This window comes from Schistocerca americana, chromosome 5, assembly GCF_021461395.2.
Source record: "Schistocerca americana isolate TAMUIC-IGC-003095 chromosome 5, iqSchAmer2.1, whole genome shotgun sequence".
NCBI classification, from domain to species: Eukaryota; Metazoa; Arthropoda; class Insecta; order Orthoptera; family Acrididae; genus Schistocerca; species Schistocerca americana.
Genome location: NC_060123.1, coordinates 97,145,350 through 97,164,148, shown reverse-complemented (window position 1 = coordinate 97,164,148; position 18,799 = coordinate 97,145,350). Strand labels below are relative to the sequence as shown.

At 39.5% G+C, this 18,799-nt stretch overlaps 1 protein-coding gene across 1 annotated transcript in view; it reads left to right on the top strand.

The window, feature by feature from the left end:
- Positions 1-18,799, top strand: part of LOC124615923 (synaptic vesicle glycoprotein 2B-like) — a 252,280-nt gene that overhangs the window by 164,477 nt on the left and 69,004 nt on the right. The window contains exons 7-8 of the mRNA XM_047144107.1: positions 1,812-1,990; positions 10,754-10,919. Of these exons, the coding sequence (XP_047000063.1) occupies positions 1,812-1,990; positions 10,754-10,919 (345 nt within the window). The remainder of the gene's footprint in view (positions 1-1,811; positions 1,991-10,753; positions 10,920-18,799) is intronic.

Sequence of the window (18,799 nt, the reverse complement as noted above, 5' to 3'; positions counted from 1 at the left end):
GTATTCGTCGTGGCATACTATCCACAATTTCATCAAGGCACTGTTGGTCCAGATTGTCCCACTCCTCAACAGTGATTCAGCATAGATCCCTCAGAGTGGTTGGTGGGTCACGTCGTCCATAAACAGCCCTTTTCAATCCATCCCAGGCATGTTTGATAGGGTTCATTTCTGGGGAACATGCTGGCCACTCTAGTTGTTTTTGTAAAAACTGTGTATTTTTCTCAGATACATTTGCTATTAAGATATGATGGCTTTCTTTCCTCCTCATGCCCTAACAACATTCAGGAAGCAAGCAAAATAGAATAATTAGAATATTAAAAACAGCAAACAATAGTATTTCAAGTAAACTTTTTTTTAGAGATTTAAATTTTCTTCCTCTTCCCTGCATTTATACTTTAGAAATTGTACTACTTGTAACGAAGAGAACGATGAAGAAGGAGACTGTCTTTATCCCAAACACTGAGCAACATATTAGGTTAAGAAAAAGTATTCATGTAAAGCGTTCCAGCACACCTCTGTGTTAAAAGGATACTTATTATTCAGGTGTAGTATTATAAAGTAAGCTGTCAGAAATTATGAAGAGCACCATTCAAGTCAACACATCAAATACTCTGTCAAATCCTTTAATAAACAATTGTTTTTACATTGTGTCTGATTATATGGGCAACGAACTAGAATTAGTCTCTTATGTTACTACACTCTAAAATATTATCCAACAGCTGTCATACATTATGTATAAAGGATTTTATTGGATAAATAAATGAATAAATAAATACTTTAATCTTTCAAGAAATTTTGAAAATTTTACGATGGAGATCTATAGACTGTAATACGTGAATCACTGGACAGTACTATGCTCATGTAACATGTTCTGTGTGAAACATCCTTGTTTCTTTACCTTTGAATCTATGGCTGTTTCTACCATAAAAAAATAGCTTGTTCTCTCCCTCTCCTCTCTCCCCCTCCTCATATCTCACTGGTCTTTGCAATAGCAAACTACTGATTTGTAATAATTTGCGTATATCATCTCTACTATGTCTCATCACTGTAAATTAAAGCAAATATCAAAGAATTTCATATAAGAGGAGATATACACCAACACAACACCAGAAGAAAAATTAAAATGGATATTCTGAGAGACAGACTAGTAAAAACAGCCCAGTCACCCATGGTCAGCTCCCTAATAATCTTTAACAAATTACCACCCTCAGCATGATCCATGCCTTCTTAAATTATTTCAAAGAAAACTGTACAGCTGGCTGCCTGAAAATCCATTTCATAATGTAACAGAATTTTTTGATGAAGAAAATGTGAACATTTGTTAAAATTTAAAATATGTGGCTAAGTGTTTGTAGTTGTGTAGGTAATTCAATATAAATGCTTGTAACTGTGTATATAATTAAGTATAAATATCAGAGATTGGGCATGTAATAAAATATAAAAAGCATGTGTTAAAACTTAAGTGTGTATGGTTAACGTTTGTAATTATGTATAGAACTGAACATATCAGTATTAGGTATAAGACATAAAGCGTATTCCGTTATGTTAATGGTTAATGGCAACTAAAGATGAATAAAGATATTATCTTCTTGTTAGTGATTATTTGCTTATTCTTTGGCGGGAAGAATGCTTGGGAAACGTTAATTTCTGACACTTTTCTTTGAATCTATTTCTCTCTTTTCTCTTTATCTTTAAGCAAACTTTTGTGGAAGCTCTTGCTTCATATTCTTATCAACCACTTGTGTTTAAGCAGTTGTTATTCATATTTATGTAGTTACAAATTTCTAATTATTTGAAATAATTTTTTCCAGGTTAAGAAGTTGAAGGAAGAAGTTCAAGCAGTACCTGATCCATTAACAACCAATGAGAGCAGAAAGAGCGCCTGTTCATTACTAAGATTTGCCTTGAAAGATGCAAAATTACTTTTGTTAAAGCCACTACGAAATAGAACAATTATGATTATGATTCTTAATTATGGTGCTCTGCTTAGGTAAATAATAACAAAACTATTTTATAGATGCTCATAATGTTAGATTCTATATAACTAAAAATTTAAATGTTTTTGTTCAAAATCTTAAATCTCCATAGATCTTCATTGATTGCTTCAAAATTTTGACGAAATGTTGCTTGAATATTCCTTCTGGAGCATCATCTGTTAAAAAATTATATAGTGTAGCGAAATATTGTTAGAAAAATTCTTGAAAAGCTCTTGACCAATTTACTTCAAATATTTACATAGTGCTCTAACAAACATTCAGACAGACACAGGCAATATATGAGGGTATCATCAATTTTCATTTACTTCACACAGGTCCATATCTGGTGTATATGCAGGCTAGGACATTATTACAGTGTAGTTTTTTGCTAGAAATTTGTAAACAAGAAATGAAATGTGAGCAAGAGTCTTGTTGTGGAGCAAAAGCCATGAACTGTTTTGCCATGAGTCTGGCCGTGTTTATTTATTTATTTTAAATCGCTTCCCACAGATGGTGTTGGCCGTGTAGGTAGTATTCCTTATTGATCATTTCCCTTTTTGGCAGGAACTCATGATTCACTATGCTGTTGAAACTGGAGAAAACAGTATGCACAACCTCCCTACTCACACACCTGGTGGGCTTTCTTTGGTCTTGTCAATCCAGAATGCTTCCACTAATATGATTTGAGCCTTAGTATCACATCACACCCATACACCCATGTTTTGTCATCTGTTATGACACGTTTCAGTAGTTCTACATCATTGTGGACTTTGTGGAACTCTGTTACATAATGATGACAGGGTAAGAAAAACACAATACATATAACAGTATATGTCAGCAGACTACAATAACCAAATGTCCAAAACCACACTGCCAAGTTAGAGAGAGTCTGCGTCATAGTTCTCACTGTTTAGCGATATTGCTGTCCCAACAGAGCTGCCCTGCCCCCCCTCCCCCAACCCAGTAGTGTGGAGCCCAGTGGTGAGCTGACAGCTAGGGGAGGCGGTGCGGATTGCCTCAAGTACTGGATGTACACCATAAGGCATATATTTCATAATCATGCTGGTGTACAGCAACGCAAATGGTGCAGCCCATGTGAGAAAGCATGGTGGGCGGTGGGAATGAGAGCACAGCAGGGCGCACGTTGGAGCCAGGCAGCATCTAGGCAAACTCAGGGCCTGGGGTGGAAAGTGTGACAGTGACAGTGAGATGGCCGTCACTGCTGAAATGAACAGAGAGGATCAAGGTATCGATGCCTGTAGGCAGTGGAAATGTCTCAGAAAAGTAGTGTTCTCATTGTCACTTGAAACCTCGCAGCCTGCCTGCTTCCCTTCGACTGTTAGGTTAGCACCAGCAACAGAATATCCTCAGGGTGGAAAAATTGCACATCCAGGCACACACTGAAAGGGGTAGATGCATCCAAAGAAGAGAAGTATGTGTTAGGCAAGAACTCAGTAAGCGGTGAGGGATCAGTAACCACAAGATCGTTGCAGGGTGTCCGAGCTGGTTTGAGTCTGTTGAGAGAGACAGTGACAGGCTTGCCAGCCAGCAAGATATCAAATGTGTGAGTTCCATGACGAAGCAGTTTATGGGGCTAGGATAAAGCCGGTGAATGGTCGCACATATAATTTTGTCTCAAAGTGCGACGAATCTGTAGTACGCAAGATCTTTTAAAGAGCAAGATTTTCAGCATAGAATGAGGGAAAGGGAGAGGTATTTGGAGTCGCCCCCAACTTTTTCATTCAGTTGATGAGGGAGGGTAGAGAAGATGTGATGGGGGAAGATCAATGTAAAGAGAAATTGCACAGGAGGAGCCGTGTCTAACAGCACAGCAGCTCAGCAAGTGAGGCATCCGGGTCACATTTGTGAGCTGTATGCACACCTAGAGGTATCCAGAGGAGAGTGTCAGTCCACTGACCTCCATAGCACTTTAGGGCTACCTTGAGGGTACAGTGCCTTCTCTCAATGAGCTCATTACTCTGTGGATGATACGCCCATTTTTCTGAAACGAATGATGCCGCATAAGCTGCAAAGTTTGAGGCAAAGTTTGATTCAAATTGTCCACCCTGGTGCATTCTGACAGATGATGGGCATCTAAATCAAGTGACCCGAGTAGACACTATACTCCGTACATCAAGAGAAGAGCTCCGACAGCTGGTAGGGCAGTTGCCAGCATTCAGCACGGACGGGCAGCAAGCCAGTGGTGGGGGAGTGGGTTGACAGGCCTTCCCAGCCCACCCTTCGGCCCGTGGCAACACTTGGCTCCTTCAAAACCTACCAATGCCATGTCATTCATTGCAGCATTTCTGACGAACAGCATTCTGCTGACCAGTGTGTTCCTTCGTGGAATATTTTTTGCATGCGCCACTGGTGTTTGTCACCTTACACAAACACACACATAAATATTTTCTTTAATGATTTTGACTGCAACAATTTTTATTTTATTGTTATATGGTTCAGATTTCTCTGCATTTCAAACCAGTCTGATATCTTTTGACATATAAATAAGTTACTGTACTTGAAAATTATCTATGGTCAAACTCTGGATTGTATAACAATAAAATAAAAATTATTACCATCAAACAATGGTAACATCATTTAAAAAATTACCATGACTACGGTTCCAGCACAAATAAAAATTACACACAATCAGATTTTCAACATTAACAAGGTAAAGCAAATTGCACAAATGTTATGTGTAAAATATCGAATAAGGACATTACTTCTATTTTTTGTGTGGGAGCACAGGAACCCCAAGATCATTGTCATCTGATTGGTCATCTCTCGTCATGGCCACATAGTCTTCAATATCTCCACTGCTGCTATCCTCATTATTTGATAAAGAAATTACAATATTATGAGCAGATTCTTCTCTTACACCTTCTTCTATGTTTGATCTTGTAATTTCTTTCCATATGTGGTTCACGACATTCTTCCAATTTTCTGGTGTTATGCGTGTGACAGCCTTATTTAGCAGCCTGTCTATGTTTCGCAACATACAGGTTTTGTTTCATTCTACATCATCTGCTTTTATTTGAGCCCAGATGAATTCAATTGCTTTGTAATGGCAATGGTACAGTGGAAGATGTATAACTTTGGACTGTGGTTCTCCACTAATGTATCAATCACACAATGCATCTTCTGTGGCTTGTATTGTTTCACTAACTCCAGAAGTTCCACTTTCCGCAATTCTGTTGAGAACCTATTTTATTATCTTTCAACAAGCTGACTACTTCACCTCTCCTTGCAGCAGCCGTAGGTGCCTTATTTAAATGCACAGAATGGTACGGCACATTGTCGATTACAAAAACACTGCCAGAACCAACATTTGGTAGCAAACGAGCAATGAACCAGTCTTGGAATATACTTGCATTCATCTCATCGTAGTAGTCGACAGTTTTTTTTTTTTTTTTTTTTACTGAAATATCGGGCACAAAACCGTTCATAGAGCCAGCATGAACAATAATATTCCCCCTCCTTTACCATTTGGCACACTCATAGTTCTGTGGCGCATGTCGTCTGTCCATGTGACTGAACATGCATGGCACACATTGACCCATGTTTCATCAGTCCACATTACATTTTCCGGATTCACTGCCAGCAACTTGGGCAGGAAATGACATCTCCATGCTACAATGTCTCCGCATTCCATTAATACCTTTCATCCTGAGAACTTTTTCCAACGGAAGCCAATTTTTTCAAAACAGTGGAGAGACTTGTTGTTCTGCCTGTGTACAAACCACTGTCCGATAGTGATGCCATCAACATTTTAAGTATCAGATACTCCTTCCTGCTGTAGTAAACATATATTTGTTGCCTGATAGCCGTTTTTTTATAGTTGTCTGTTTCATTCACAGGACATGATATCTTCCTTAACTTTACAGGCATGACAGTAACAGGGCTTGCAGTTGAATTGGCAGCCTCTTTATCATTTGTGACTCTCTTCACTGTCACTGTAGAGATGTTCAATACTTTTGCCACTCTGTGAACCACTTTGCTCACTGATATCAAAGGGCAACCATTGTCCCTTTCCCTTTCAAAGTAAACATGCAATCTGTATATAAATTTGCATGCTTAGCATTTCAGCGTAGCTCCTTTCCCAAAAGCCCTCTTCTCTGCACTACAGGCAGCCATTTTCCACTAATACACACTTGTACAAACTTTTCCACTTATACACATGGCAAGAAACTCACAGAAGTAGCAGAATGCACATGTATACACACAAACCTGAACATAGCACATGGCGCAACTGACTAAAAGCAATGGTCACCCAGCACTACGGCAACACTGGGGCATTGCCACGGTAATGTAAACAAAAGCTCATGATCTGATTGGCCATCATGGATACGCAATGTGCATGTGCCAAGGCTGTGTCAACTGTCAGAGCTCTTCTCTCACCATATGGAGTATAGGCCCTTTGCAACAGTTTTTGGCTGTGATGTCTCGAACGGGGGTTCTTCCTCCCATTGTGTCACATGGCCAATGACCAAAAGGATATAATGGAGTAGCCAGCTGACAGAGACAGTGGGCTTATGAGGCTGATGTGCATATGCTTGAACTGATGCTTTGGTATTTCAAAGTGGCCAAGAGGATGCTGGGTGTGTCATTAGGTTTTGGTTTGTTGACAGGGAATACATCCTCTTGTCCACAACTTACAGTCTCTCTGATGTTCACCCAAACAAATCACTCAGTGATTAGGCATGTGGACAGTTGCATTCCGGGATGAACAAGGTTGTGATGTTGCACAAAGATAAAGCAGCAGAAATGCTGAGGGACAAGTGGGTGTGTGCTGTTCTATAATGCATCAGAAAACTAGATGAGTCACACAAGGTATGAGCCTGGATTCGATGCAAAGGTCCATTGTGGGATCATTAAGCAGATCTTGCAGTTTCTGCTAGTGATGTTGTGCCTGTGAAAATTCCTCATAATCAATGTACATGGAAACAGTGCCAGTGCGCGAGAGGTAATAAGCTATGCCAGAAATTGGTTATGTATTGTACAATATACTCAGAGTGTCTGTGTCATTTATGGCACTCATCCTTGTGGGCTTACGGATAGCACCCACAAATGGTTTCATTGACTACTAAGGGTTCTCTGTCAAAATCGGACCATTTGCATTGTGATTATGCAAGCCTTTGAGAAAAGAAGCACAGTAGCATCTGCTTGAAACAATACGTGTTAACACATTCAGTACTATCAGAGTCATATTTTCTAAAATTAAAGTTGCTCATTCTACCTATATTCATTAATGGTGTGCAAATGTGAGTGTCAATGAAAATTTTAAAAACACACTGATATAGAACAGCTTACAGCAAAGATCTGGATAATGTAACCACTTTGGCTTTTTGTAATGCACTACTGCATTGTGGATACAACAAAACTGAATTAGCACATCCACATGTTGCCCTTGTCAAGTATGTATACTGTTCCCTTCTGCTGTGTTTTAATCAATTCATTGAAACTTCACATTTGCACTATGATGATGAATACATAAAAACACAGAAACTTTTGTTTTGGGAATATGACTCTGTAATTATTGCAGGTGTTAACATGTTTTGTTTCAAATAGATACTTCACTTTTTGCCAAACAGTATCTCATTTATGACCATTGTAAATCTGCTGGTCATAATTGCCTGCAAATAGATGGTATGGTACTGTCTCTTCAGTAACTTGTGCATCTTTAGAGTTTTACAGATAAATTACCTATGTGAAGGAACAGATGTATCTCTAGATTTTGGAATAATTTTTATTCCATTATAAATATTTGAGCTGGTGTACATCCCTTGTTCAAGCATACTACATTAATTGATATATGACCACTTTCAGCAGCGCTACATGGTTATGGTTTACCAGCTTTGAACTGAATGGAGCAGATCAACAAGTATCTCTTTGTAGAGTGCAACAAAATTGGTGATATTAGGTAACAGAAGATAAAAAAGAGGACAAAAGCAACTGATGTAAACTGAATTGATAAGACAAAACAGCTCTATGCAGTTTCAATTTGTCAAAAGAAACAGAACAAAATCTGATGTTTATTATGGAAATGGAAATGTCGCATGGCTAGGGCCTCCCGTCGGGTAGACCGTTCGCCTGGTGCAGGTCTTTCGATTTGACGCCACTTCGGCGACCTGCGCGTCGATGGGGATGAAATGAAATGGATAGATTGCTATTCACTGTATAGGGGACATGTTGAGATGCAGACAGGCACAACCAAAGACTGCTATACATTTGAGCTTTCAGCCAAAAGGCCTGTAATGCAGAAAACATGCAGATTTACACCAGAATAACTCACAAACACATGACCAATGCCTTTGGCTGCTGAGTCCAGACTGCATCATACAGCAACTGCGCCTGATGGGAAAACAGTCTTTGGGTGGTAGGGGTAAGGAGGAAGATAAGGGGGAGAGGTAGCAGGCAAGAGGTGGGGGAAAGTGTACTGCTGCTTGGGGGAGTGGTTAGGGATGTGATGAGGACAGGATGCAGTTGGCAGGTTTGAGGTTGTAAGGGTGGGGGAGGGGGGGAGCATAAAAGGAAAGTATTAGAGAAGGGAAAATTACTAGTATGTGTGTTGGTGGGATAAAGGTGTGTGTAGTGTTGAAATGGGAGCAGGGAAGGGGATAGGTAGGTGGAAGACAGGGACTAGAAAAATCAAGGCCAAGGGGTTTTGGGATTGAAGGATGTGTTGCAGGGAGAGTTCCCGCCTACACAATTCAGAAAAACTGTTGTTGGTAGGAAGGATCCAGATGGTGCAGGCTGTGACACAGTCACTGAAGTGGAGCACATCATGAGGGGCAGCTTATACAGCAATTGGGTGGTCCAGTTGTCTTTTGGTCACAGTTATGCATTGGCCATACATGATGGAAGACAGCTTGTTTGTTGTTGTGCTCATGTAGAAAGCAGAACAGTGGTTGCATCTTAGCTTGTATATCAGGTGTCTGCTTTCAAAGGTAGCTCTGTCTCTGATAGAATAGGAGATGCCTGTGACAGGACTAGAGTACGTGGTAGTGGAGGATATACGGGACAGGTCTAGCATCTAAGTCTATTACAGGGATATGAGCCATGAGGAAAGGGTTTGGGAGTAAGAGTGAAGTAGGAATGGACAATAATATTGTGTAGGTTCAGAGAACTGCAGAATACCACTGTGGGAGAGGTGAGGAGGATGGAGAATGTGATTCAGTTGTTCCAGTCCTGGTAGGTACTGAGTAATGAGGGGAGCATTCCTTTGTGACCAGACAATGAGAATGTCAGAGGTGGTATGTGACTGCAGAGATAAGTCACTGGAGATCTCCACTCAGCTATTCCCTGTTCTCCAGTGACCTACACCCTTCCCTGCTTCCACTCCAAAAATGGATCTGCTACTTCTATCCTTTTCCGTTCCCACTCTCCCCACTCCTACCTCCCTCCTAGCACCTCAAATCTCACGATAGCCCCTAGCAGTCATACCCTGTCCCCACCATATCCCTACATGCTTCCCTAAGCAGCATTACAGATTCCCCCACCCCTACTCTAATATACCTCCTCCTCCCCACCCAACATCCTACTCAGCTCACAGACTGTTTTCCTATGAGGCGTAATTGCTGTCCACAGTCCAGCCTCAGTGGCCAGAGACAGTGGTCATGTATGTGTTTTCTACTTTAGAACAATGCATTTTGGCTGAAAGCTCAAATGTATAATAGTGTTTTTGTTGTGCTCATCTGCACCTCCACATCTCCTCCGTATGGTGAGTAGCAATCTATCTTTTTCATACTACTGCCATTATTCCTTCCTGTATTGTCAATTGTTTAACAAGATGACATTTTGAGTGTCAAAGAAAACACTTGTTTCATTTGCAGACCATTCTTGGTTGTTGTTACATAAACTACAACACCATGTTGGCTATCATGAAGCATATGATTTCCAGTATTACCATTTATGACAAACTATGCAAATATGCATGACCGCAGTTTTTATAATGAAGTCTAAATAAATTTAAACAACCAGTTTTATTTATCAACAATATTATAAAAAAGATGGACCGTTATTCACCATAAAGGTGATGCACTGAATTGCAGACAGGCACAATGAAAAGATTGATACACATTGAGCTTTTGACCAAAGCATCCTTCAGAAAATAAAACACACACAAGCAAGCACCCCTCACATGACTGCTCTTAGGCCGCTCCAGCCAGAATGAAACTGTCACATTGAATGAAAACAGCAATCCAAAATGGGGTGGGGAAGGGAGAAAGGATAGTGTGGTACACATGGTGGTAAAGAAGTTAGCACTGTCTGGTGGAATATGCATGGTGGTGCATGCAGGGACTAGATGGTGGCAGGGCAATGCTGCCAGGTGTGGGGAGTGGAGATATGAGAGGAGCAGAGAAGGTGAAAATAACCGGCAAAGAGCAGTGCACAATGAGATTATGGTTAAGACACACAATTAATATTTAAATAAATGCAGTTGCTGGTGCTTTATTAGCATGGCTATTCACATAACAGTACAGATAATTAGTTGTTAACCAATGATAATCTTTTTATGTTCACCATCAAGCAACAACGGACTGTTTCATGAGTTTCAGTTGACAATAACTAAATCATAATCACAAAAAAGTAATCGTTAAACTATGAATTGGCTACAAAAGTGAGCTGTATTACCTTTTCATAAAATGAAATGCCAAAAGTCACAAAAAATGTAATTTACATTATACACAAACTTTTTTATTTTAGTATAATACACACAAGTCAACTCAGCCTGTCATTCAGTTTCCAGATTTGTAATAGTCTGATTTAATTTCCAGTTCAAATACCATACGTCACTGGGTACCACAGATGTTTGCATCAGCTGAAGAATACAAGGAGTATCAAAAATACACAAACACAACTAATGCATCTGTGTCAATTTGTGAAATGATATCTTTCACTGGTGTGGCAGACACAGACGCAAATGCAGGATCTTGTGGAGTGGTAATGTGTTCTAACTGAGAAGTATTAAGAATGTTTCTGTCCTTCTATATCTTGTCACATAAATTCACAAAACACTATTAACATCACATTTTTCCTTTTTTTTCTACTCTGCGTTGAATGACAATATCTGTCACAATTACTTTTTTTAATACTGTGAAGAAGGAAAAGATAATGTTAAAATCAAATTTGGGAAAGAGAGCAAACAGAATTCATTTATTCATTATTTCACATGGTGCTCCATGGATCACATTGTAGAATGTGGATACTGAACATGTCTCAGTATATGTTAATATAGAGATGGAGCTACAATAAATTACTTCTGCAGATTTTATTAATAATGTAATTAGCATTAAATACAGATATAGGTTATGTGTTCTAAGCATTTGTCATGCTCAGCTTACGTTTTCAAATGCCCAAAATTCGTGTCTTTCATAATAATGGAAAACGCAGGATGGAACGTAACAGTATTATGAAAAGAAAAGTTGCTACTCACCATATAGTGGAGATGCTGAGTCACAGATAGGCACAACAAACAGACTGTCACACAAAAAGCTTTCGGCCAGTAAGGTCTTCATCAAAAATAGATGATGGACACACACACACACACACACACACACACACACACACACACACGCACACACGCACATGCAAATCACACACATGACTACAGTCATAGGCAATTGAAAGCACACTGCAAGCAGCAGCACCAGTGCATTACGAGAGTGATGACTGGGTGGGGGTAAGGAGGAGGCTAGGGCAGGGAGGAGAAGGGAACGGGGTTTAGCAGAAAAGGAAAGAAGCTGCCACCCATTCCATACCAAGAAGTCCCTTCCATACAGCCTAGCCACCCTTGGTTGTCACATCTGCAGTGATGAGTGGTCCCTCTTGAAATATACTGAGGGTAGACTGAAGTCTTCACAGACCATAATTATACTCCCAAACTTGTACAAAAACTAATCTCCCATGCCTTATCATTCCAATCTCCCACCACCTCCCAAAGTCCCACTGTCTGGCCACAGAGGAGCATTCCCTGTAGTCACACTATCCTTCCCACCCCTACCACAGTGGTATTCCGCTGTCCACCAAACCTACACAATATACTTGTCCATCCTTACAAAACCCCTGCTCCCAACCCCTTACCTCATGGCTCATACCCCTGTAATAGATTTAAATGCAAGACCTGTTCTATACATTCTCCTACCACCACTTACTCCGGTCCATTCATAAACATCATGTATCCCATCAATGGCAGGGCTACCTGTGAAACCAGGCATGTGATCTACAAGCTAAGCTGCAACCACTGTGCTGCATTCTATGTGGGCATGACAACCAGCAAGCTGTCTTTCTGCATGAATGGCCACCAAAAAACTGTGGCCAAGAAACAAGTGGACCACCCCACTGCTGAGCATGCCACCCAACACAACATTCTTCTTTTCAATGACTGCTTCACAGCCTGAGCATCGGGATCCTTCCTACCAACACCAGCTTTTCCAAATTGCACAGGTGGGAGCTTTCCCTGCAATATATCCTACATTCCCGCAATCCTCCTTTATTAGTCACTATCCTCACCCATTCAGCCTCTCCATAGTCCCATTCCAGCACTACACAGCCATCATTCCACCATCACACCCAGTCTTTTTATTTCTCTCCTTTTCCACTACTTCTCCCCCCCCCCCCCCCCCCAACCTCTCCCCTGCTCTCCGTCTAACCTGCAGCATTTCACTGTCTGCCAGTCCTACCATACTATCCTTCCTCCTACCCGCCCCAGCCTCCTTACCCCCACCCAGTCACCATTCCCATCATGCACTGGTGCTGCTGCTCAGTGTGTTTTCAGTTGTCTGAGACTGCAGTCGCGTGTGAGAGCTGCATTTGTGTGAGTGTGTGTATGTGTGTCTGTCGTCTATTTTTGACGAAGGCCTTACTGGCCGAAAGCTTTATGTGTGACAGTCTTTTTGTTCTGCCTATTTGCAACTCAGTATCTCTGCTATATGGTGAGTAGCAACTTTTCTTTCCATAATATTGTCTAACATAATAAATAGAAAAGCCGCAACTGCCCCTCAAGTTGTGGCATTCAGCTTCAGTTCATATATTAGTACACATTTGACAAATTCATCAGTAAACTGATAACTTTTGAAGGACAAAGCGTATTTACATGAACAGAAAAATTCTTCTTCATCAAAAGCAAGTGCCTTACAAATAGATAAAATGCTGATACTGTGACGGATGATGATCTTTGATAAACTGATAATACAAGTTATGCACAGATAAACAAAAATTTTAAAAATGGCTTTGCATTTGAAATAGTGGGGTAACAGCTATGGTAAATATTCAATGGATACCACATGACTTGGGACTCAAGTCTGACAACAAATGGCCGATGTCATAATTTAAAAAGTCTTGGGCATGTATTCACCTCTGGCAATGTTTGTTAATGTGAAAAATGCCAACTTTTACTGTGGATCAGAGTCCACCTTAAACTGTAGATCCCTAATAACTGATTTTGTAAGTCATTGTATGTTCAGAGGAAGGCAAAGGTGTATCACCTATGATAGGACAATGCCAAGTACAGCCCTGAAGTCTTCAAACCACCCGGGTTCCCTGGTTCGATTCCCGGAGGGGTCAGGGATTTTCTCTGCCTCGTGATGGCTGGGTGTTGTGTGCTGTCCTTAGGTTAGTTAGGTTTAAGTAGTTCTAAGTTCTAGGGGACTTATGACCACAGCAGTTGAGTCCCATAGTGCTCAGAGCCATTTGAACCATTTTTTTTCTTCAAACCAACCTTTGAGTTGATGAGATTAGATTAGATTAGATTAGATTCAGCTTTCGTTCCATAGACCCAAAAATGAGACGATTCTTGTTGGTGTGGAACATGTGAGAAAGAATGACATAAAACATTTGAATATAATATTACTACCCTGATCATTTGTCAGGAGATTGTTAAAATAGGTGAATACATTACAGTAAACTGGAACTGCTAATATTTACAGGATTAATACACTGTCCAATTATCATACACAAAATACCTAATCTTGACTGTTGTGTCCGAGTGTTATTACAACCAAAATCTAATGGACATTTTACTTAAGCTGGTCTAACAGTTCCTGTTAAGATACTCATCTATAGGGTAGAAGGAGTTACCTATCAAAAAGTCTTTCAAACTACGAGGTGCGGCTAGAAAAAAACCAGACTGATGCTGGAAAAAACATTTATTTACAATTATTTACAATTTCATGTTATCTCCTTCAATGTACTCTCCTCCTCGGTCTCTACACCACTCCAAACGAATTTTCCACTGTTCATAGCAATGCTGCAGATCATTTTCGGTAAGTCCATACATTACTTCCGTCGCCTTTTCTTTTACTGCTTCAACAGTCTCAAATCTAGTCCTTTCAAAGCTGACTTGACTTGCCAAAAACGTCTTCACTGACAACACACTGTGAGCTGGGGCATTGTCTTGGTGAAGGATCCATGACTTTTTTCTCCACAAATCGTTCCGTTTTCTCCGTACTCGCTCACGTAGGGTAGCCAGGACGCTAATGTAGTAATGCTGATTCACTGTTTGTCCCTCTGGTACCCAATCAATGTGCACAATCCCTTTGATGTAAAAAAAAACAATCATCATTGCCTTGAATTTCGATTTTGACATTCGTGCTTTTTTTTGTCGTGGAGAACCAGGAGTTTTCCAATGCATCGATTGGCGTTTAGTTTCGGGATCGTAAGTAAAAAACCACGATTCATCGCAAGTAATAACATTTTGTAAGAAGGTGGGATCACTTTCAATGTTTTCCAGGATGTCAGAACAAATCATTCTTCGGCGTTCCTTCTGTTCAATTGTGAGACACTTTGGAACCATTTTTGAACACACTTTGTTCATGTTGAAACTTTCATGAAGAATCTGCCTAACACTTTCCTTGTCAACTCCTGTTAACTCAGCCACTGCTCTGATTGTTAAACGGCGATCTTGTCGAACAAGTTTACCGATTTTTTCAATGTTTGCATCAGTTTTTGCTGACAATGGTCTGCCAGTGCGAGTGTCATCACTGGTGTCTTCGCAGCCATCATTAAATCATTTAAACCGCTCAAACACTTGTGTTCGCGATGAACAATCATCGCCGTACACTTGTTGTAACATTACAAACGTTTCACTTGCAGATTTTTCTAGTTTGAAACAAAATTTGATGTTAACACGCTGTTCTTTCTGTACACTCAACATTTTCCGACGCACAGACAAAACATCAACTACTTAAAACAGACGCCACGGGCAGACTGAGTGCAGGAGGCAGATGAAACTCGAGCAGTAGGCGGAGCGAGAGTCACGTGACAGGCCACGCGACTTTCAGCCTTATTGCATTCGTTTTATTGTTTCACCAGTACTAGTCCGGTTTTTTTCTAGCCACACCTCGTATGTTTAAACTGTGCTGTATCTGAAACCAAGTTTTTAATGGTTGCTGGCAATTTATTGAAACTGTGTGTTCCTGAATACTGGACCCCTTTTTGGACCAAGGCAACTGATTTTAGCTCTTTATGTACTGTAGATTGTTCATATTCTTAGTATTGATACTATGTGTTGAGCTATTGGTTGGAGATAGAGATGTATTACTTGCAACAAATTTCATTACGGAATAAATGTACTGAGAAGCAGTGGTTAGAATACAAAGTTCCTGGAACAGGTTTCTACATGATGTTCTTCAATTTGCACCACAAATGATTCTTATTACATACTTCTGCATGCTAAAAACTTTTGCTCTGTTTGATGAGTTACCCCAGAATATGATCCCGTGTGACATAATAGAATAAAAGTAAGCAAAGTATGCAAGTTTTTTTATATTTATATCTCCTACATCTGACATCATTCTCACTGCAAATACAGACTTGTTTAGGTGCTTTAGCAATTCTGTGGTATGCCCTTCCAAATAAATTTATTATCATGTTGTGATCCCAGAAATATAACACTGTCAACCTCTTCGACCTGCATTCTTCATATGTTATACACATGCTGAAAGGAAATCTCTTACAGGTTCTGAACTGCCTTATAGTGGGTCTTTTCAGAGTTTAATGACAGTGAATTAGCTTTAAACCATTTATTAATATCAGTGAAAATTTGATTACCAGCTGTTCCTAAATCGGTACTTGACTTGCTACTTATTGCAATGTTTGTATCTTCTGCAAATAAAACAAACTTCGCATCTGGCAATGTAACAGATGAGAGAGGTCATTAATGTACACAAGAAAAAGCAATGTAACCAAGAGGGAACCTTGAGGAACACCACATGTAATTAATTCCCAATCAGATGAAGACTGACTGCTTACTGCACAGATATTTCACAGCAACACCCTTTGTTTCTTATTAGATAGATAAGACTCAAACCATTTTGCAGCATTGCCGGTGACACTATAATAATATTCTAATATACTTAAGAGAATGCTGTGGTTCACACAGCCAAATGTTTTTGACAGGTCACAGAAAATGCCAGTAGCCTCTAATTTATTATCTGATGAATTAGTACATTTTCACTGAAGTGTAAATAGCTATCTCTGTATCAGAACCCTTAAGAAACTCAAACTGTGACTTGGACAATATATTATTTGCAGTCAGGTGCTTAAGGAGAGGCTTGAACACAACCTTTTCAAATATTTTTGAGGAACTGGCAAAAGTGAAATTGGTTGATAGTTTGATGGTATCTCTTTATCCCCCTTCTTGTAAAGAGGCTTAACTTCAGCATATTTTAGCCAGTATAGAAATGTTCCGCTGATAAGAGATTGATTACATAGATAATTAAAGTTAGAGCTCAACTCGCATGAGTACTCTTTGATTAACTTCATTGATATGTTATCATACCCATTAGAATACTTAAATTTTAAGGATTTTAAGATGGATGCTAGTTCTTTGGGAGACGTGAGTGTCATTTCCATTTTATGAAGTTATTTTTAAAGACTAGTCTCAGGTACTCCATTGCAATGTTCACTGAACCCGATAATCCCAAACTGTCAGTAACAGAAATAAAGCACTTGTTTAAGAGGTTTGCAACACTAAATGCACTTGTTACCAGTGTCTCATTTATTTTTAGCGCTATCTGTTCCTCTTCCTTTTTGGCCCCACCTGTCTGTGTCTTCACTATATCCCACACGGTGTTTATTTTGCTGCCCCTGATGTAATTTTTTTTTTTTCTTATAATAAGGTTGCTTTGATTTCTGGATTACTTGCTTCAATATTTTGCCATGTTCTTTGTATTACAATGCCAACATCAGAGCTGTTCCAAGATAGTAGTTACAGTCTCCTTTTTGTCCCACACAATGACTTTATTCTCTGTGTAAATTGTTTATTTTTGGACTTCTGTTTGATTTGAGATACCTTTTTCAGTTATGACATCTGCTGTTTGTTGTCCAACTTGATTACAAGTCAATGTGGTATTCATGAAATACTTACCATACCTGTTATCTCACTGTTTCAAATGCAAATAAATTTTATTTTTATTTATCTGCACGTAACTTGTGTTGCCAGTTTGTCAAAGATCATCATCTTTCACAATAACAGCATTTGTGGTAATACAATGAGCTGCACATTTCTGTGGTTTCAGAATACCTTCTGAATTTTTTTGGAACAAATAAATTACATAGAACAGAAACACAGCAATTTTTTATTCTCCTGACGAATGTCAGATTGATGCATAGAATAGTTTCCATTACGATTCTTCACCTGTATACTTGTGTTGTTATTGTTTCAGTTATAATCAGCACTGAGGATTTGATGCCCTTGACCAAGTTACTTGTATCATAAGCAAAAATTACTATATTTGTCTTGTTATTTACTGATGTTTATAGAACATTAATATACACTAAGAAGATCAGTGGTCCAAGTATCAAGCCTTGGGAAATACCGTAGTTAATAGTTCCCCCACTCTGATTTTATTGTTTCAGCCACTCCTATTAGGGCAGCTCTTTGCTTCCTGTTATGTAAGTAATCACAACCAGTGGAACCAGGTGACTTTGAAGGCCAATTCTGCAGTGCGAGATCCATATGCTCCTTACAGCTGACCCAACAACAACTTTCTGTAATACACAGAAATTAGTCAACTAAAATACGAGGTTTCGGTTCATTGAAACCGGTCATATGAATAATAAAAAAAAAAAAATTGCAATCAAGACGGATTTTAAGTAACATTATAAAATTACTGATTGCTGTTATCCCGTAAGACATTATGTCTGTTTGTGTAAAATACGAGGGCCAATTTTTTTTTTTTTTTTTTTCAGCCTTTGATAGGCTATAAACAAAAGACAATTTCATAGAAAACAATTATTTTACTACCAACAGTATTGTACACTTATGGTTACTTTTCAACATAATTAACAAAAAGATTGAGACAAGCTTTGCAATACCCTCTTCAAAAAATGTTGCCACCAATGATTGCAAATGAGCATTGAGGTTGTTTTGAAGATCTTCATTGGTTTGAAAGTGCTGCCCTCCTAGCCACGTCTTCAGTTCAGGGAAAAGGCAGAAATCACTGGGTGCCAGGTCAGGCAGGACTATATGGTGGATAATCGAAAATGCCTCTCTGAAATTATTCCAGGAGCAATTGGGTTGTGCCAGCAGTGTGTAGACGAGTGTTGTCATGGATCAACACAATTCCGGAAGTCAAATGCAAACTTTTGTTATTCAAAACAAACGAAGAGGAATGCTGCCTGAAGACGTGGGTACGAGGGCAGCATTTTCAAACCAATGAAGATCTCCAAAAGAACGTCAATGCTCATTTGCAATCATTGGTGGCAACATTTTTTGAAGAGGGTATTGCAAAACTTCCAGAATGAGATTTTCACTCTGCAGCAGAGTAGGCGCTGATATGAAACTTCCTGGCAGATTAAAACTGTGTGCCGGACCGAGACTC